This window comes from Gymnoscopelus microlampas (assembly GCF_963454915.1).
Source record: "Gymnoscopelus microlampas genome assembly, chromosome: 24".
NCBI lineage: Eukaryota > Metazoa > Chordata > Actinopteri > Myctophiformes > Myctophidae > Gymnoscopelus > Gymnoscopelus microlampas.
Window position 1 is genome coordinate 30,747,881 of NC_139961.1, and position 22,043 is coordinate 30,769,923.

The following is a 22,043-nucleotide window of genomic DNA, read 5'->3' on the forward strand; positions in this document are numbered from 1 at the left end:
TTGAATACTGGGCCCTGATTGGTCACCCCAGACTACGGGAGCAGGAAATGGATTCACAACGGAGTGGTGCCAGACCCAAATCGCAGAGGGCAATTTTTTTTTGCACTGGCAGATTCGTCTGGTCCCAGGCTAGTAGTAGTAGGCCATACAGAAGCTATAGCACCTTTATCCAAAGGGTTTCACGATGTGCGTTACATTCACCCATTCACACAACGATGGCGGAGGAAACCATTCGATACACCAACTTCAGTAGGCTCAGGAGGCAGAGCACCCGCCTGGGAACCACAAGGTTCCCGGTTCGAGTCCATAACTCCTGGCTTCAATGTTGAAGAGTCCTCGTACACTGAACCCCTAATTGCTCCCGGTGAACAGGTTGGTGCCTTGCATCGTTGCTTTTGCTGTCGGTGTGTGAATGTGTAGGTGAAAGGGTGAATGTATTGCACATTGTTAACCCATTCAATCCGGGAACGCATCTACAATGTCTTCTAAATCCTAACAGGTTTCTGAAAAACGTATGTTTCTACATCAGTGGTTCTCAAACTTTTTCATGTCAAGGACCACTCAAAATGATTGGTTATAGCTAAAATCTATAATGACAAAGATGCGTTCCCGGATTGAATGGGTTAAAAAAACTTGAACGTTTATCAGATGTGCTCTAAGGTCAGTGCAGTGTCACTGTACTGTCAGCGGTGATCTGTCACAGCATTGTTTATGGCCAAACGCAGCGCTGAGAGGAACATCTCCCTCTCCTCCATTGTGTCTGTGGCACATACCCAGGAACGACTGGGGCCCTGGAGGACGAAGGCATGACTCACATCTTGAGAAATCAGAGGATGGAAGAGAGAGAGAGAGAAAGAGAGAAAGAGAGAGAGAGAGAGAGAGAGAGAGAGACGGGGGAAATAATAGGTCAACTTTGTTGTGTATAGGAGCGTATGCTGTACGTGTTATTCCGTGCCTCAACGAGCTGTGTGCATGAGAGACCACGGCCGTGTAGACTCACAACGCGTGTGAACGATTTCTCTGAACGCCAGGCTGGCAAGCGCCACCGAAGCCAGGAAGGTGTGCGTGCAGCGGCAGGAGAAGGCGAAAGGCACGTGACCCACACTCCGCTTGGTCAGGACCAGCGCATCGTTGAACAGGAACAGACCAACATCAGACACCTGCTCATACGTTCTAATAATCACACACAATGTTATGTACAAATGACCACCATTAGAACCTGATCCGAGAGTGTATTTCAGGAATTCTTTGTTTTTATAACTGAGCTCTTAACTGTCTGACACCTGAATTGTCCTACTGATGTTGACCCTGACTGCTGCTTTACTGCTGTGCTGTCTCTGGCGCCTGAATTTCTCAAAAAGGTATCCATCTATCTGCCCGTTTTGTACACCTTGCAATGTAAAACAAATGCAGAGAATGCTCTGGAACCATTACGTGAGGTGCGGTTGTGTTGGTTACCTGAGAGAGTCTGGAATGTCCTCATCAGTGCTTCTGAGCAGAGCAGCGTCTTGGGTCACAATCAGCTGTCTGTTCCCTTCACACAGGTTCTACACACAAATTACAAATAAAGACATAACACAGTCTGACAAATAAACACGTGTGTGTGTGTGTGTGTGTGTGTGTGTGTGTGTGTGTGTGTGTGTGTGTGTGTGTGTGTGTGTGTGTGTGTGTGTGTGTGTGTGTGCGTGCGTGCGTGCGTGCGTGCGTGCGTGCGTGCGTGCGTGCGTGCGTGCGTGCGTGCGTGCGTGCGTGCGTGCGTGCGTACGTGCGTGTCAGAAAAAAAGAAAGAAAGAACTCTTTCAAGATGTTTTACCGGGCAGCATTGAATCATCTTCTGTGTTTCCTCCATTAATGTGTCTCTCTCTGAGTTCCTTTTCAGCTGAGACACAAGAAGAGAGAGCAATGCAATATACCACAAGGAAGACACAACACAGAACAGGTCAAATAACAGGAAGATAAAAATACAAAATCAAATAATACAAAGTCCTATACATAAGGAACATGCTACATTTCCTTTGCAGTGGATAGGTGGCAGTACCACGGAAGGCAGAAATGCTTCTCATGCAGGTGGAAAACATATCCAGCATATAAAATAGCAGCAGGAATATAAAGATCACAGTTTCATGTGCGTGGTTAATGTGGCATGGATATGAAACAACAGCACCCAGCCTTTATTAGGGGTACTTGTGGATAAGGGGGTGATTAAAGGAGCCATATATAAACCACTTGACCATTGACGCTTGCAGCTCTGCCTTGTTCTGTCAACACGTGGTACATGCACGTCTCTGTGTGTCCTCACCTTGTGGATGAATTCCCTGTAGCGCTGTAGCGTGTTGAGAGCAGATGACAGATGCATGTGGTCAGGGTGACCTGGGTGCGTGTGTAGAGACAACGCCTGGAGCAGAGTCACGTACTCCTTAACTCGCCACACTGGACACAGTAAGAGCTCCTGTAGGCTGTACATGCAATATGCACATTACACACACCCACACACACACAACCACACATACAAACTTGTCTGTTACCACAAAAGAAATCACATGACACATCAATTTGTTATAACACAAGTTTGCAGTCCCTTCTATTTATTCATTGAGACAGTGGACACATAGGAGGAAGGCTTGGGGTTGGGGGGTGCGGGGGGTAATTTGAACTTGCAACCAGCGGGTGTACAGTAAGTGACATGGCAATTACCTCAGCATGTGTGTTGCAAGAGTTCTGTCTGCTCTCTTAAGGAACGCCCGGAATGAAGGGCTCATCTCCCGGCACTGTCTCACAGACACAGACACACACAGAAACACATTAACCACTTAAACCTAATTACAAAATAGGAGAAAATGGCTGATATACAAGGTTGTTTTTTTAAAGATATTTTTGTGGTCTTTTTCTGCCTTTATTAATAGTACCAGTGGAGATTGACAGGAAACAGGGAGAGAGAAATGGGGAGTGACACGCAGCAAAGGACATCAGGATCGAGATTCGAACCCGCGACACGCTGTCAGGCTGCATTAGAGCCTATATGTGGTATGTGCCTGGACCGCTAGGCCAGCGGGCGCCCAGATCTGCACATTTATTTTATTTTTAAGCCTATAGTGACATGCCCAAAATAGGGACACCAGGTTGAAAACATATTTTGCGTTGCTGAAGACATGAGCCTGCTAAAAAATTACAATACACACAAATTGAGGAGAGGAGAGGACCTGGTCTATGGTGCAGAGGGCAGTGGGGTAGTTGTTGAGGTAGTTAGTGTACACCCTAAGTTTAGAGCATAGTTTTATGCACACATCTCCAATACACTGCTCTGCCCCCCAGCACTGCAGTCTGGCTTCCAGCTCCATCTGAAACTGCCTTTAAGCCACCCACACCACACACACACACACACACACACACACACACACACACACACACACACACACACACACACACACACACACAGTAGAATTTCACCGCCTGCAATGTCACTACCAGCTGTATCGTTGTGCATGTGACGATAAATCAGCTTGAACCTTAAACCTAGAAAACATTCAACCATCCTGTGGAGCCTGGGGGTCCAGAGGATCCAGTGTGTGTGTGTGTGTGTGTGTGTGTGTGTGTGTGTGTGTGTGTGTGTGTGTGTGTGTGTGTGTGTGTGTGTGTGTGTGTGAGTGTACCTGTTGAGCTCCAGTATGTGCGTGAGGGGGCTCAGGACCATGTGGATATGTGCAGAGCTGAGGATAGCTCTGTTGGAGTTGAGTGCTGCAGTCAGAGGCTGGTGGTACACCTTGGACACAAAGGACGGACATGTGTTGACGCAACACAGGTCACATAGGTTCACACACTATTCTTCATGCCATACTGTAGTGAGCCTTGTATACTTCATTGAAGTATATAGGGTCTCCCTACAGTAAGTGTTTAATTTCAAGGACCCCTGGTTGATACGATTTGTATCTCGTCTCGGACCCCAATTGAGCTTTACTGCATTTTACAATTTTGACATATATGTACATTATGTATATGTTTATGCATATGCGTGTTCATTTGTTAATGAATTGGTGTTAATGAATAAGTTCCATTTGTACACTCAGACACATACAGGTCAGTTTAGTTCCTAACTATCAACAATTTAGAGAACCAGTGCTACAGCACACAAAATTGTAGTGAAAATACCCTGGTGGACAATACCTTTACTACAGCACCCAGCCTGCCCAGATACAGGCTCTCACTGTAGTACAGCTCTCTGGCTACTGCACCACGCCAGTCTAATACTGCCTGGAGAGGAGAGAATTAGTTCAGATATTCAAATACAGTATACCAGGTTTTAGTCACCCCGGTGAGAAAGAAAAATGGTAAGAAGTTAGACGTGACAATACAAAATAAAAACAAATGCAAAATATCTACTGCTGAGCTAAGATGGAACGCAGGTGAGATATTGAGCTTTGAGGTTCATGCAATATTTCCTGTCATCCAGTATTGTTCTACCCAAACACAGGGTCTAAATTCCTCAATAGAAGAGCAAGGAGACCACCTCCAAACACTGCAGTTGTGTTAGTTATTCTTATTCTGTATTAACAGACTTAACTCCACCATACAGATTGGGTAAAATAAAGTTTTATTCCTTAAAATAAGTTCTGGATTGCAGCTTTATTCATCTTTAGGGGCAGCCTACTGGCCATTCCCACTAAGTTTCATGAATGGACCTTTTTAGTCGAATCCCAGCGGCGCAGATCTGGGCAGAAAAGGGAATGAGTCACATGGTCCATTACCACCACAGCTATTTTTGAGGAGTCCTTTTACCAAGACACTTTATCCCATCTGCTCCACTCGAGTCTGTTAGTGACAGTGACAGTGGTAGACAGTGGCTGTAACAGGCAGCTTCCCAGGTATAAATTCAGTGAGGGTTAGGGTACTGACGTTGAGAGGGTAAAGCAGAGTGATGCTCAAAAATAAAAAAAACATGAGTGTGTTCCTTTCACCTTCCCTAAATAAACACAGGGTTTTTTTTGTACAAACTTGCGGTACTTCGGGTATGGGGCCGAGGTGTCTGTGTGAGGTGCGACTCTCCATCAGAAACCCAAGCTCTTTTTCTTCATCTGTTCGCTTCTTCTCCCTCGCATCGGTCACTCGTCCCTCCTTCTCCTCACTCTGTCTTTTCAGGAAGACAGAGAGGAACTCCAACGGTCTCGTCTGAGGAGGCATGAGAACACAAGAACTATGAAAGGTTATTGACCTTACGAACGCTAGCATTCCTATTCTGGGAATGTCATATTCTGCGAACATTCTGCAAAAATATCAGATCTAGAAGCTCACAATGCATTGCACTGCCTAGCGTTGTAAGCTTGTATATTGGCTATTTCCAGCAAAGAGAATTGGTATTGAAGAAAAAAAGGACAGAGTAAGTATATACCCCTGGGGGACCCCAGTCAATTAAGTATGTTGTAGGGTTTAAGTGGTTAAGCTGTCGCACAATTGGTCGGGGGCAGTCACATGGTTATACCTTGCAGCTGGTTTAGGTTAGGCAAACCAAAGGAAAACCAGTGCTGAAGTATACTGGAAAACAGTGGTTCTCCACCATTTCATTTCAATTCAATTCAAATCAAATACATTTTATTATAGCACCAAATCACAATTTATTTGGCACGAAATTTTACAAATACAGTTTACAGTTTACAGTTTAGGCATTTAGCAGACGCTCTTAATCCAGAGCGATTTACAGTAAGCAAGGACACAAGATAATACATACATCATAATTCACATACAGCAGAGACCCATGGTTTTCCCCCAAGCATTTGGCAACATTGGCAAGGAACAAGTCCTCTTTAATAGAAGAAACCTCGAGCAGAACCAGACAAGGTGGGCAGCCAACTGCCTTGACTGTATCGGGGGGAAGAGATAGAAAGCCAGAAGGACAGAGGGAGATTACCCAAGTCCCAGTTATGTCTAAGCAATTGTTTGGGGCAGCAGTAGATGAGCGGGTAGAAAAGCCACCTGGGAATCAGGTCACTGGTTCAGCCCCTTTCTGACCAGTCTATGTGTCGAGGTGTCCCTGCAGCAAGACGCTTAAGCCCTAACTGCTCCCCACCATGCACTCATCTGGGCCATCTGAGCAGCCATCAGCTGGGTGAAACTGAAACTGAATTTCCCCCACGAGATCAATAAAAGTCTACCTTTTTTGTTTTTCTGCTTGATTTTCTTGTACAATCCACTGTCCCCACCCAGGGGTTGAGCCCTACTGGTTGGGAAACATACAAAGAATGCAGAAATGGTAGCATTCCAGGACTTAAAATAATAATAAATTTAAAGCATTGTTGGCCACATCACACCAATACGAATTTCATCATCTTCATCAGAGTATCATCACCGAATGCTGATACTGGACTCAAACTGCGGGAGGCCTGCTGTGATTGGTCTATTGCTTACCTCTCCCTGCGTGGTGATGACTGTCAGACCTTCAACCAGAGTTTCTGTCAGCTCTTTAGACAAACACAGCTCCTCTAGACACATCTGGTTCCACAGGAAGTGACCTGATAAGGGATATGGAGAGACAGCAAGTGGCTGAGTGTGCAACCTTTTACTCAAGAGTATGTAAGCCTGCATGTGTCAATTTGAGTTATCTGTATTATATACCAACCTTATGCTTGCTGGAATTCAACTCATTATGTACCTGATGTGTCTGTGTGTTTACATAGGCGTGATATTTATTTGAATGTGCGTATGCGAGTACGTGTGTGTGTGTGTGTGCGTGCGTGTGTGCGTGCGTGCGTGCGTGCGTGCGTGCGTGCGTGCGTGCGTGCAACCAACCCAGAGCACGGCCCCTGGCCTCGAGGCTCAGTCTGTGTAGCCGCGACCCCAGGAAGCACCTCATGTCCCCCAGAGCCTCTTCCATCCAGTGGGCCTGTCGGCACCAGCCCTGCAACACGCTCTCACACACATACTGCACAGCAGAGGGAGGCGCCTCGCCCACACGCCGACTCAACGTCCCACCACACACACTGCCATTCGACCACTCACTCAGGACTGGGCCAGGGGAGATGTTGCATAGTAAAATCCTCAGTGTTCATTTAACTCAACGTGTAAAAATGAATCCAAATGGACCCGTATGGGTTCATTTTTACACTCTCGAACTTAATGAGAAAAGCAGGGAAGTTCATGCAAGCATGCATGTGAAACTAAATCTTTCATCCCAACCCTTCTGAAACGGAAGACATTTATGTCCCAATATGCCACGGGCTTGGGGATCGAATTGGGCTTTTTGTGGTTTGGGGTCAGGATCATGTTTGAGAATACAGCACACTGCAATATTGTGTTCATTTTAGAAAATGAACCCGTAATGGTTAAATTGACACTCAGGAGTTTGCAGTGTACAGAAAGGCTGTTACTACTGTACTACGTTTGTAGTAGTAGTCAATTATAATTACTTTTCAGGCATTAGCTAGATTTGAGAGAGAAATGGCTATTTCACTTTGGTTTCAAATTCAGGTTTGACCAAGGCTTGAGTGCAATGGATACTGCATGAAGGACTCACTGTTCTGGAAGCTTCCAGTGGCCAGCGCCATGGGAGAACACACTTCTAGTCCACTTAGAGTACACAGTGTCTGAATGAGTGCCACCCCTGATGCTGGAGGAGGAAGCAAGAGACAGAACAACGGAAAGAGAGTCAAGGTTCAAGTTTCACGGTTTCATTAATGTTACTTGTGTATGTTTATGTTTATCAAAGGATCCCCATAAGAGACACATGAAACACATGAATGAGCCTTTGCATGCCTACTGACCAGAAGCAGACAGAGGGGAAAAAATGTCCACCCCTCCTCCCTCCTCAGATGGTATGATCCAGCCGCACAGGTTTTCCCAGAATTCCCTGAAGTCAGGGTTCAATGCAGTCGTCTCTGATAGGCTGCATCCTGTCAGGTGGAAGGGGAGAGGATGAGGTGTTTTAAGAGTTATGAGATCAAGGCTGTGAGCCAATAGCAACAAGGGAGGTGGACAACCTGGGAAGCTGTGGTCACCATAATCCAAAACAAAGAGTAGAACCGTTTCAGCAATTATTTTCCTGCTAAACATGGGAGTAGGTGGAGGATGCCCCGAGCAAGGCTGGTTTCCTTATCAGGGCCATGTACGATACTCTTCCCCATCCCTGGAACATGCACCTCTGGCACGCCTCAAGAGGAGACCTGCCAACTCTGCGACTCCCAGAACCCGAGCTTGGAGCACATCTTTTCTGGCTTCAGGGCAGCACTGACGCAGGGCCAGGACGGATGGCGCCATGACGGGGTCCTGTACACGCTAGCCAAAATCCTGGAGGCACGCAGACTGGAAGCAAACAGGGCCAGCCCATGAAACAGCACGGCGGCTGATGCAGTTTGTCAGGCAACGGGGCGTGGCGCAGAGCAGCAATTGCATGACGGCGATGTCCCTCCTGTCACCCGGAGGCGAGTGGAACATGAGAGCTGACCTCGACTGCCAGCTGAAGTTCCCACAAGAGATTACCACAACCTCCCTACTGCTAGATATCACGCTCTGGTCAACCTCTACTGAGATGGTCATTATGGCTGAATTGACTGTTCTGTGGGAAGAGGCCATGAAGGCTGCCTTCGAGGAAGAAGGAAAAGTACAGAGCTGGCAGCTGAGTACTCTTAAGCACCTAATTCACCTATTCAGGAAGGTGGTTAGAGGGGTTCCACTGGAACACCCACTCAGCAGTTCCTGAAGTCTCTTGCGATCACAGTCGCCCAGCTGGGGAAATCCCTCAAAGACCTGGTGGAGGAGGCAGAACAAGGGAGCTTCTGGCCCTGGCTCCGAAAAGAGGACAAGACGTGGAGAAAGCAAGGATCTTAGGGCTGGTTTCAGAGGGCGGTAGGGAATCGTCGCTGCCACTGCTCCACCACATCCAGATGTTGAGGTATGTGGTCAGGTTTAGGTTTGGCTCAGGGAAGAGAAGAGAACGGCCCTGCCATGCATAGTCCCTTGTTGCAGCCGATGCACACAATAATTTTATGTGCACCCACTGCCCCCTTTAGCCAACCCATACTTCAGACACACATAAATACAGGAATATATGGGAAATGGCATGATCACTCTACCCTTGCTGTTTTAGTGCCATTGAGCAATACAGGGAATGGAACCACTAGCACTTTCATTGTGATCAGTCATATTTTTTGTTATGTATATGAGGACCAAGGGAAATAAGTCCTGGACCATATTGTGTCACTTCCTCAAAATGTACTAACCTGTGTGTTATTGCTTTTCAAATACAATAAAATAAAATAAAAATGTTATGGCACTGTTTTAACTATTTAAGTACACGTTTATGTAAATATTTCTTACTCTGAAGCAGTCGGACCTCTTCTGTTCCACCTGGAGCCAGAAGGCCCAGCCTCCGGATCCTCTGCCCACCGAGAGCCCTCTCCACCTGGCCTAACAGATCTGGCAGAGTTCCTCTGTGGTCATACAGAATCACTAACACCTCCACTTTCACGCCACTCAACACCAACTAGAGAGTGAGTGAGTGAGTGAGTGAGTGAGTGAGTGAGTGAGTGAGAAAGAGAGAGAGAGACACACACACACACACACACACACACACACACACACACACACACACACACACACACACACACACACACACACACACACACACACACACACACACACACACACACACACACACACACACACACACACACACACACACACACACACACACACACTGTTAATTGATATTTTGTTAGAATATGCAGGATTTATAACTTCCAGAATATGAACCAGTTTCAACCTGGTGTTGAGCACGTCATTAAAGGCAAAGTGTTTTCAAAAATAGAAGATCTACAAGCGTGATGCAAGCTTGTAGATCAGCTATTTTCGCTGCAGGACACCATCAAATGCCAAAGTATAAGATTCCATTTGTACTCATTTCCAACCTGACCAGTCCTCTCTCTCCCTTGCCCACCCTGTTGTTGATTATTGTCCCATTTCAGAACACTTTTACGGTACTGTAAGTACAAACGGCGCCCATAACAAAGATGGTCAACTGTAGACCAGACCGTCCACTTTTCTCTCACCTCATAGGCGGGAATTCTGTTCGAGAGTAGCAGTAGGAGGGTGCATCGGGAACGAAGTGTGGGGAGGGTGTCACCTAGAGGTGACAGCCTGTGAGTGAAGGCCAACAGTGGGCTGACATCCGTTCTCCCTCGCTCACTAGAACAGAACACGTGAACAGGCTTTAGAGGGCAAGATGCTCAGTGCATGTTTTTTGTGTGTAAATTCCTTTAAAGGAGTATGATATAAACAACATGGCAAACACTCATATAGTATATAGGACATCAAATTAGTTTATGATCAAAACAGAGGAGCTGTGTGTCTGGTCAGACAATGACCTGGGTGAACTGGAGGGCCTGGCTTTCTGCAAGGCCAGAGCAGGACCGGTCTGCTCCTGGTTCAGACAGAGACTTGAAGAGAAGAGACCGTCCCCTGAAGGCCAGGAGAGGGAAGGTTTGAAGCTAAAGGTCTCCCTAGATTCAGACGCCTGTCTCTGGGTACAGCCGCTCCTTGTTTCTCCTAGTTGGCTGTTGCTACCCCAGGCTCTCCTCGTTCTCAGAGACAGTCCTGGAAGATCAACAAAGATAAACATCGGCCCTGAGTATGCTACATTTCTACAGGAAAACAGCACTTAACCCATTCAAACCGGGAACGCATCTCTGTAACCACTTTAACCATTATTGACTGTTATACTTTGGCTATTCAAAAATAGCAGATCTACAAGCTCATAGCGGGTCACTTCGTGCCGTGCTATGAGCTCGTAGATCTGCTATTTTTGAAAGATCTTGAAAATGTGTGCAAATCTTTGAATATATATATTATATTTTTTTTAAGCAAACATGTTTTCCTTGACACTAAAGAAGTTTGAGAACCACTGATATTATAGCTATATGATTTAGAAGACATCTGTAGAATCCCCAGAAGCAAAGATTTGAGTTAAAATGTTCGCTTTAAAAAACATATATATTCAAAGATTTGCACACATTTTCACGATAATTCTTTTTTTTGCAGATCTACAAGCTCGTAGTGTGGCACTCAGTGTAAATCTGCAATTTTTTTAATAGCTAAAGAAATCTTAAAATCACACAGATGCGTTCCCGGGCTTAATGGCTTAATGTCGGGAGACTTAATTCCAGTGAAATGCAGGTAAAATCAACTCATATATTAGAGTAGAGCTAGACTCTGATCTCACTGTCCCTCCCTCGACCATCTCACTTTTCTCCTCCTGCAGTCTCTCTCGGATGCACTGTCTGATCATCCTCTCCTTCCTCCTCTCCCCTTCCTCCTCGCTCACGCTGGGTTGGTTGAGGGTCCCGTACTGCTCCGCGGCCTCTCGGGGAGTGAGCCAGTCCAGGGTGGACACGCAGGAGACATAGTGCGTCTTCCAGGCTCCGCGCTCCTTGTCTCCCGGGCTGTAGGGCAAGAACCAGCCCCTACGGACGCAGCGGCCGGCCCACAGACAGTCCTCCAGGCAGGGATGGAAGCGAGGGGTAGGAAAGAAGGTTGAGAACAATGTAAGAGGTCACACAGAGAGAAAGATTCAATAATAAACGCTGGAACTAATGATCTTCTTGAGCCATTATTGCAACATTGAGATGATAATCAAACATGTTTTTCAATGAATTGATGATTTTTTCTTTTAATCAACTAAATCAATTAGTCTGATTAACCAGTTACTTTATGCCGCTTTATACTTCAGTCGTACAAGGTGTCGCACAAAAATAGCCAATCTACAAGCTCACAACACATAGCACCACAACTTGTTTTATAATTGATTAAATCAATTAATTCGATTAACTGTTGCACCCCTACTACACTTGATATCATACACAACACCAGCACCATTTGGCAAAGACAGAGAAAGGCTCAAGGGGAAAAGGGGAAATCCAGTAGCAGAGTATCCACTCCTGAATCCCAGAAGCTTAATAGGCTGATTAGATAATATGTTTAGTTTCCCATGCAGGATACCCAGGTTTGAATTCAGGTGGTTACAAAGTCTCTCTAGACAGACTGTTGACTCACACAGTTTTCACACGCTTCCGTCATACAGTCTGTGCGAACCGAACCACAGGTAGATTTAACCTCATTCTGCCAGTGATGTTATATATGCCATTTCAAGCCTGCCAGTGTCCAAAAACATGAACCTCAAGTTCCTAATTGAAGCTAATGTTTTTGTTTTGGCCCAAGCCTGTGACCTTTGGCCTCTTACCTGCTCGCCCAGGACCCTCCAGTGCCAGCTGACCTGGGCTGCAGAGCAGAGGTCACGTGGGGTCAGGAATGACATCACATACAAAGATAGAAAGCGTGGCAGCAAGGTCGTGAAGTCGACATGCGTCACTGGAACCGTCTCCATGAGCCTGTCCCTGCAATACCTGTTCAGGAGGTCGAACATAAAACATTTTAAAATCAAAATCTTTGTGTGGTTGGATTTTTTTTCTACATTAACAACTTGAACCCTTGCATCACTATTTTGAGGAGAACCTCAGCTAAAAAAAGCAGATCTACAAGCTCACAACGGCTATTTTCGGCAAAGAGGTTTGATGTAGAGTGGGGAAAGGACTGGAGCAGACCAAGTACAGAGCCAAAGGTCAAGTTTACTAAGTATTGAGGGTTTAAGTGGTTAAATGTCTAGAAATACACATTAACATGAATCCAACACTGATGATGACAGTGCTGTCAAACAAGTCTATGAAGCTACATTTTAAATCTATGAAGAATTCTAATCTGCAACACAATTTTATACAATATGTAGAGGGGGGATCCCTGCTTCATCTCTCTCTCTCTCAGCTAAGGGGTCCTTGGCCTGAAAAACGTTGAAGACCCCTGCTCTATAGCACTGATTAATATCAGAACAGCCTATGGGAATCACTCACCCTACCTTTACATCCATTTGTTTGGCAGGCCATCATATCATTTATTGCCACAAGGGGGAGTCAGAGATTATGCTGTCCATTCACTGTAGGCTACTGTAAATAAATGACACCCTATGTTCTTCTCCTGATGAAGAAAAAGAGACGGTCATTACCTGAGCTGTGACTTGGTGCATCGTGTGAGCAAAGTGTGCATAAGATGTTTCCTCTGTCTGTCAGTCCACAGGTCGAACCAATGGAGCAGCAGGTTCACCCGCTCATCAAACAACTAGCAAACAATCAAACAAACAATAGGCTACAAACAAACAAGTACAAACACGGTGGATCTAGATCAGACATATCTCTGCCGTGGTTCTCAAAGTGGGGTCCAGGGACCCTCTGGGTTCATTGGGAGTTGGTTCCCTTACTGGTATGGTATGTAACACTGAGACAGAGACAGTGCACATGGAATCAAATCTGTGGAGTCTGGGGGGAGTCCTACAACTGTACACTACAGTTGGCTTGAGCAATAGTGCCATCTTGTGGCTTTTAATGAAATGTGAGCAATCAAAACTACAGGGGTTATTCCATAGTTTAAGGGCAGTGAGTGGTGGAAAGTAACTCATTATGCAGTTACTTTTGCACTTACATTTTTGAATACTGGATTTCTACAACAGAGTATTTCTACATTACAGTTTGATACTTTTATTTAAGTAAAACATGCGTATACACTACTTCTTCCATCACTGGTCTCTGGTCTGGCATTCATTGATGAATTGATTACCTGTTGGTTGGACGGTTTGTTAACCAGAGGCGTCCAGGCGCTGAAGCGTGTGTCTGCGGTCCCTTGGGACCTCGGTGACAGGGGTTCGTAGTCTGTCCCGTGAAGCTGCCATCGCTTCACGGAATGCGGAGTTGACGTGCTGTCTGCAGAATTCAGGCTCGTCTCCATCTCCAGTTGTGAACGTAAAGTGGCCTAGTTTTAGAAAACTCTGCCAAATGTTTCCATGTAATGAGCTGTTGTCTGTCCGCTGATCACCTATAAGGTTAATAGGTAAGGGTTCTAATGGCATAGCATAGCACTGTATGTAAAGGAATGCGGTCTGCTCGTCTCCAGGTAACCTTGGAAACACATCAACAGAGGCGCACACATTGACATTCTTTTTCTCACACGCAAACACCTGTCTCCAGTGGTGGAAAAAGTACAACAATGTTTTACTTAAGTAAAAGTATCAATACTGCAATGTAGAAATACTCTGTTACAAGTAAAAGTCCGGAATTCAAATTTACTTAGTTGATATAAAAAAGTATCAAAATGTATTTAAAGTACAAAAAGTATAAAGCAGTCATTATGCAGAATGTCTTTTGTAATAATCAAAATCTACAAAATAACTAGTAATTCAAGTTTTCAAATAATTGTAGTGGAGTAAAAGTATAATATTTGCCTCTGAGATGTAGTGGAGTAGAAGTAAAAGTACTGAAAATTGGAAATACTCCAGTAAAGTAAAATTACCTAAAAATTGTACTCAAGTACTGTACAGTACTTGAGCTGTAACGGTTCTTCTGTTCTGTGCACTGCAACACACACTCTATAACACACTCATACACACACACACACTGTACAGTACTTGAGTAAATGTACTTCGCTACTTTACACCACTGGCTGTCTCTACTAATTTCAATCTGTAGGCCCACTGTCTGTGACCGACTAATACAAAACAAAAGGATAGACACTGAGATTCACACACAAACACATTTATTGTGTTATTTTCAAGTAAATCAAATTAAAATCACCAAACATCCCAATTACAACAAACCCCCCATGAAACACTAGTATTCTGCAGTCAAAACAATTACACAGATAAAAAGAAAAGAAAAGAAAAAAAAGGAGGGGGGGACGGGCTGATTTATAATCAAAGCAGCGTCAAACATGATTATTGCCATACAAAACGTAAGTCATTAAAGGTAACATTTTAAAATATACACAAAGTCTTTTAAGATAAAATCTCAAACAATGCATCCAAAATCAAAGGTAAGGCATGGTTGTGATGTCAACATTTGGATGATTAAGTCTTCCATGGCAAAAGGGACACACAGGATATGTGCAGTGTGTTACACAGCTTGCATGGACATGTGCAAATACATTCAACACTAGACAAACACAGTCTTGCAGGTGATATCACAATCAGGCCACTGACAGGGAATTACATGCACAATTTCAAATCTGCTTACCATCAAACGTGTTTGAGTGGGACTTTCCCCTAGCTTTTGTGATCATCATAGGTCTTATTTTGACTAGCTATGATAAGCATATGAAATCATGTCATCAGGAAATTAATTCTGAGTCTTTCGAAAAGGTATCTAGATGTAGTAAATTAAACTACATTACACACTGACACTGTAACATTCACAGCACCTTTTTTGATCAATTCCTGGCCTAGAGAGCACAATTCTCAGATTATACAACCTCCACTTTTGTTCATGATTGTAGAAACCCTAACAGATGTTTTACATGCGGTTTCTACATCGACATAAGGCTATACTTGAGACCAGGCACATAACTTGATCCATAACTCTAATCTTTGCACTATATAAACAGAAGTTGGAGTTATTTTCATTTTTGATTAATACGTTCATTACGTTGTGATATAGACAAAACAAAGTGCAACTCCATGAGTTTACATCTTCGGAAAATAATACACGGAGTAAGTTTATGGTTAATTTACTTACAACCAAGCGCTTAAGAAATTAGTCTGATATGGCAAAACCTAGAACTGAGATGAGATTGTCCTTTGGTGTTTTTCTGTCTCAAATGTAAACGTTAAAATGTGACTTCTTTCTTTCCCACTCAGGTGGGGACTAATGGAATAAAATCCCAAATTAAATTAAATCTGTTAATTCTGAGTGGTCTTAAAAAACATTTGAAAAATTGGCTCTCAAGTAAAATATCTGAGAATGCATAAGTTTTTGTGTAATCTATGGAACATGTTTTGATTTTATGTGCAATGATTTGCTTACAGGCTACACCCTATTTCTGACTGCCTCCCAGCTAAGTCTACAGACAATGGAAATAAGTAATGTGACTTTATTGCGATATCCTGATAGATTAGGTACTATATGCAATGTGTGTGTATTGTATTTAAATTTATCAAATCAATAACCAACCACACAACAGAGATGCATCAATACTGGTATCAGGTAATCAGCCATTACAAGGCTGACACGTTTCCTGTGTTGGAGAACTTCCACAATACTGTAAGTTGATACCAAAACAAAGTAAATAGATTTTCTGTTGGTTTACGCTGAATGGTCTCTGTAATGGACAAAAATCTATTTATCTGATTAATTTCTGTCATGGTACAAGATGTACGTAAGGTTCAAATCCATGTAGTTAAAAGGATCCCTGATTAATAAGCTAAATATGCCTTAATGCATTATAATTGCCCTCTATAATTAAAAGGTTAAATTAAAAACACTTTAAATATTTTTGTTATTTTAGACATAATAATAATTCATCTTTTACTCAAGGGGGACAACGCCCGTCACAATGATGTCATTTGTCCATGTGTGGTCCAGTTCTATGGAATGTTATTGGCATGTCCTAATAAAAACAACAATACTTCCTACGGTTAATATGAACATCAAAACAATATTTTAAAAATGTTTTATTAGCATATGTATTCCATAGGGCTGGACCACACATGGACAAATGACATCATCAACCCCTTCAGTAAAAGATGAACTATTTCTAAAATAAATAAAATATTAAAGGTGTTTTTCATTTTAGTTATAGAGGGCAATTATAATGTATTACGGCATATTTGGGAAATTAGCCAGAGATCCTTTTAAATGTCAGAATGTGTGCATCAGATCAGTAATATCTAATTTCTTTTAAGTGGTGCTGGCAGTGAGAAAGTGGTACAATACTGGAGAACGTTGTCATTTTTGTTCTAACCCCACAAAGCCCTCGAGGTAGGGAAAACAAATGCTCCAAGAAAGGAGGAGAAAACAGGTGTGTGAGAGAGAGAGAGAAAGAGAGAGAAAGAGAAAGAAAAAGAAAAGAGAGAGAGAGAGAGAGAGAGAGAGAGAGAGAGAGAGAGAGAGAGAGAGAGAGAGAGAGAGAGAGAGAGAGAGAGAGAGAGAAAGTAAAGGAATCACACACTGGCAGTCCTCTCTTGGCTGTCTGCTAAGTTCAGTTTCTGGCTATAAAGGAACAACAGTCAAGGAATCATCGGTGACAGAGAAGTTACGTGTGTGTGTGAGTGTGTGTGTGTGTGTGTATACGTACAACGTATTTCATTCTTATATGGTGTGAGAACAATACGATGGTTTAAACACAAATCAAATGTTAATAAAAGGATACATTGAAGAACTCAGCTCCTCCAGCTGTGAAGAGAAAATACATATATTTTGTAATCACTTAAACCATAGTATACGATGCCAACAAAAGCTGTGTTCATTTACTCTACAATACCAGTATATTGCCGGCTAAAGAAATGACATAAATTGAAGCAAACATTAACAAGTGTAAGCTACGTCATGACACACGTTCGTTCAAACTTAACGTGCCGTGATAATAATGCAGGCATTTAGACTAGGTAGGGTGACGTTTGGTACTGGCCTCTTGCCGGTACCAAGTATAACGCCATTGCGAATTGGCGCAAGTTCACATATGACGCCACATGAATGAAACATACATACCGGCAATTTTCTGCCGTTTCACACAAGTGTTAACAGCGTTAAAGAAACAGCATTTAACACTGATAGCATGTGAGAAGTGAGAACCCCCTTTGCGTGGATAAAATGATCATTCTCTACTATTAAAAGAGACATTGCAATAGGCAGGAGGCCCCTGCAGGGAGTCTTACGTTAGACAACAGTTTGTCCATGTTGGTGTCACAGGCTGGTTTCCTCTGATCCTCGGGCAGTTCGTCCACCTCACCGTACATGTCAAAGTGCAAACGTGCCAGTTTCTCCTGCATCTCTCTGACCTGCTCCATCTGGTCAATGGAGCACTCGTTACCTATTGAAAGGAAGTAAAGTTATTAGGCTAGACTCAGAGTGACATGACAATGACAAAAGATGAAATGTACCGTAGTTAACCTGGTCTCTCTTCTCCTCTCCATCTGTGTGCATTCCATCTCGCAGGCTTCCAAGGATTCGACTACGGATCGAGGGTTTACATGAAGTATGGTTGCGGACTATTATTATGGATATTGTTGCTGTGCATTTTTGTGTCCCACCCACTCTCTTCCTGGCTTCCCACTAGGGCTGCAACTATCAATTATTCTATCGATTACTCAAATAATCATGCCGATCATGTACGCACATGTGCAGTTTAAGCTGTTTATATTTTTGATAGCAGATGTGTATTTGTGATGGAGACAGTGACTTCCAAAAGGAGTCTTGCGGTCGGTTTCAAGTTCAACACAAAAGAATCATGGAGCTACGTACTGCTCGTTAAAGTGTTTATTAATTTGTTTGTCTATTTATTAATTGTTACTATTTGTAGTCTTACTTCCTGAGTTTGCGGTACACTGCCACTCCTGCCCAGTTATAAAGTTGCTAACGGCGTTGTTGATTGTTATTAGATGCTTTTTCTCCCCCTTTCTTTGGGAGTGATAAACATTTGCCTGTATTTTGTTTGTTGAAATAGTTATGTCACGCACATATCTTTCCAGTGGATACTGCAGGCCTTGTTGACAGGTTTTGCAAGAGATTTTGCTCAAGGATTTTGCGGGTTTTGCAAGAGATTTGCTCAAGGTTTCTTCCTGTTCTCCTTGATACCGTCAACAATCGCTTGCTCATGGGGGAAATGTTGGGTCTCTGTAGACTGTAGTAATGTCTTGTTGTGATTTGGCACCAAATAAGATTGATAGATTGATTGATTGATTGGATAAAAAACCAGGACGACCACCAGGGCTTAAAGGACAACTTTGTTTTTTTATAACCAAGGTTTATGTTTTAGATTGTAATTAAAGTAAAAGAAAAAAATATATAAGATGAGTGTTATTTTTTTTTATTTACTGCTTTCTATAGTTTTAGCAATTTTCGCCATCTTTTTTACAGTGGGCAGGGGCATTCTGTCCGGTGGCTAAATATGTCTTTTTTTACACAATAACCCAGCGTTTTCTTTATTATTATTTACAGTCGCTCTTCTAGCCCCCAATAACTCACATCTGACCATCAAAGACCACAGGACCTTTTTTATTGTGTAAAAAAGACATATTTAGCCACCGGACAGAATGCCCCCGCCCACTGTAAAAAAGATTGTGAAAATTGCAAAAACTATAGAAAGCAGTAAATGAAAAAGAAAAGAACACTCGTCTTTTATTTACTTTAATTACAAGCTAAAATGTAAACCTTGGTTGTAAAAAAACTAAGTTGTCCTTTAAGTAACACATGAAGGGTTCTGTCAGTAGCCAGCATACAATTTCACATCTAAGAGCAAACTGATAGCATTCAAACAATCATGGCTGTTGTTCGCATGACTGACTGATCCTTTATGAAATAAGTATTAAGCCGTTTTGCTTCGTGGTTAAGTAATCCATGGTCCCATATAAATGCACAGCTTACCAAAGGCCTGCAATTTCCCTGAGTGGAAGTCTTCGAGGAGACCCAGCAGACCATTCTCCATCTCCTGCACATCCGACACGTCCGTCAGAAAGGAGTGCTGGATGGGGGCGGGTGCTGCCGGGTTCTGGTTCGCCCTACGACCAGAACCCGCTTGGGACCTGGCTTTATCTCGGACTCCCCTGAAGAAACGATACAGGTCAATCAGTGAGTGAGGGAGGGAGTTGGGTGGTGTACATGTGTAATAATACTGCTCTGTTTCAGCTGTCATATGCAGCCTGGCTGTCTGGAGGAGAAGGTGCTATGTGTACGGATACAGGATAGGTGGGCACTAGGGACATCCGGGCACCTCAATGTAAAATTGGATATTTTGTCCATAATGTAAAAAAAATATATATCAGAAAAATGGTCTTAAGTAATGTTAAAGTATACATGATGTGAACATGCACAGTACATCATTATAAGAATACATTTTCTCCTTCAACTTCTTGTTTATGCCCCAAAATGACTGGATATACAGGTTTTGTAGCAATTTGTAGCAATTGTAGAAATATTAGACCTTAATTGTCGAATGTTTAAGCATGTTCTAATCATGTATACTTTAAAACATTTTCCAAATATTTTATTTTTTTAACATTTTGGACAAAATAGCCAATTTTACATCGTATCCCTGGTGGCCACCCATCCTGTTACGAGGTGTACCCTTAGGTCAGTGGTTCTCAAAGTGGGGTCCAGGGACTCTCTAGGTCAGTGGTTCTCAAACTTTTTCATGTCAAGGACCCCCAAATTGACACTTATTACCCCACGGACCCCCATTTGAAAAGATAAGACAGGGACTCCAATAAGAGAAGGTTTTTTATGGCTCTCTAGCAGTGATTCTCAACCATTTTAATTTCAAGGACCCCCAGTTTGACATGCATTAGGCTACGGACCCCCATTTAATGGCATTTATACATCTGGGACCCCAATTCATATTGTAAAATCAATGTTAATTTAACTCTGAGTGTACAAATGGAACCAAATGGACCCGTTAAGAGTCCATTTGGTTCCATTTGTACACTCTCAGAGTTACAGACCCATAAGGGTCCATTTGGTTCCTGACCATCATTTACCTGGGGACCCCCTGGAACCCCCTCAAGTACCCCTAGGGGTCCCCGGACCCCACTTTGAGAACCAATGCTCTAAGTTCCTTTAGAGGGGGTCTAAATTGACCCTTACAAGTCTGTAACTCTGACAGTGTACGAATAGAACCGTTATGGTCCATTTGGTTCCATTTGTATACTGTCAGAGTTAAGGTGGGTCCTTGAAAAGTAAAAGTTTGAGAACTACATGTTTTCATTAATTGTCTACCCCAGTTTGTGTTAAGTTTGATTCCCTTTAAGTGTAATATAATAAACGGAACAGTGTGTTTTGTGTGAAACACCTCCTGCTCTTGGTCCTCGAGTTGGTCCCCGTGTTGTGGCTGTAGCCGACATGTCGGCCCCCGGTGGAGGTGCCGCTCTTGCGGCCAGAGCCGGTGGTCGCACCCGCCGCCGGGGCGGTGGTGGAGGAGGGCCTGGGGCTCTTTCTCTTCAGCTTCCGCTCCTCCATGGCCTCATGATACGGTCGGTGGATCGATCAGCTTGGCTGGGAGATGACAACACACAGACACACAGACACACGCAAGAAAACTACATTGAAACTCAAGAGGTAAACAATGGGTGTGACCGTCATTAAAACCCCGAACACGGATGACGAGCTAACGCTAGCTTGGTGCCAGTGTTGCCAGATCTTGCGAGAGAAACGAGCAACCACGTCTATGAGAACAAGCCCAAAAGAAGCATCTTCTTAGGCCACATGAGCACTTAAAACCTTGTAGATCGACTATTTTCAAAAGACATTTTAACAACACTATTTACAAATTTTACACAAATCTGGTATGGGGGTCTCTGCTTCAAAATGTTTTCAGTCTGTGGACAAGTACATATTAATTTGGGGGTCCTCGACATGAAAATGTTGTATAACCACTGATTTAAACAACATTTAGAAACAAGCCCAAATAAGCAACTACACTTTAGAAACAAGCCCAAAAAAACGCAACCACCAACAATATTTAAAAGCAACTTAACTTTACAAAAAACGAGCCCAAAGTTGCGTATAATAAGCAGACATGGCAACACTGCTTGGTACAGCTAGCTAATCGGCTATTTCACTTTAACGCGCTACGCAGGGATAATTCATTTCAATGTCAGCCGATAATAAAGACGTTCACTCACAATGTAGACAAACAAGTCCCAGAGTTTGATGGCACAAATATCCAAACCACAGCTTCACCACACTGGTGAACCTGCTGCTAACAACACTGTCATTGAGGACCAGTGTTGCCAGATTTTGCAACCAGGTCTACGAAAACAAGCCCATGAGCACTTTATAAAGTAACCTACACTGTATTTGAAAACAGCCGATCTACAAGCTCACAACACGTCACATCGGGACGCTTTGTGAAATTGTAGATTTGCTATTTGTTTTTTCTTAAACTCTTGCAATAAATGTGGACTATTTGGATTTTTTTAAACATTGATTAAAGAACACAAATGCTCCCTGTGGCACAAAACACTTTCATTAAAATATTTG

General features: G+C 43.3%; 2 protein-coding genes across 2 annotated transcripts; both read right to left on the reverse strand.

Annotated features, from left to right (window-relative positions):
• Nucleotides 1-683: 683 nt before the first annotated feature.
• On the reverse strand, nucleotides 684-13,809 carry ect2l (epithelial cell transforming 2 like; the record flags this gene model as incomplete). The annotated part of the gene is made up of 21 exons (XM_084050968.1): nucleotides 684-817; nucleotides 1,001-1,173; nucleotides 1,459-1,547; nucleotides 1,814-1,879; nucleotides 2,300-2,456; nucleotides 2,695-2,768; nucleotides 3,201-3,348; nucleotides 3,651-3,760; nucleotides 4,162-4,248; nucleotides 4,990-5,163; nucleotides 6,397-6,500; nucleotides 6,778-6,993; nucleotides 7,502-7,594; nucleotides 7,749-7,877; nucleotides 9,301-9,466; nucleotides 10,032-10,167; nucleotides 10,347-10,575; nucleotides 11,224-11,473; nucleotides 12,218-12,380; nucleotides 13,034-13,146; nucleotides 13,642-13,809. The coding sequence occupies 21 exons, from the start codon at nucleotides 13,807-13,809 to the stop codon at nucleotides 684-686; spliced, it is 2,979 nt and encodes a 992-aa protein (XP_083907094.1).
• A 787-nt stretch (nucleotides 13,810-14,596) lies between these two features.
• On the reverse strand, nucleotides 14,597-21,804 carry ccdc28a (coiled-coil domain containing 28A). Its single transcript, XM_084050752.1, has 6 exons — nucleotides 21,686-21,804; nucleotides 20,854-21,056; nucleotides 19,434-19,612; nucleotides 17,726-17,880; nucleotides 17,221-17,243; nucleotides 14,597-17,060 (listed from the first exon to the last, which is right to left on the reverse strand). Exons 2-6 carry the CDS (start codon nucleotides 21,018-21,020, stop codon nucleotides 17,012-17,014), a joined length of 573 nt encoding a protein of 190 aa, XP_083906878.1. The 5' UTR covers nucleotides 21,021-21,056; nucleotides 21,686-21,804; the 3' UTR covers nucleotides 14,597-17,011.
• Nucleotides 21,805-22,043: the final 239 nt, after the last annotated feature.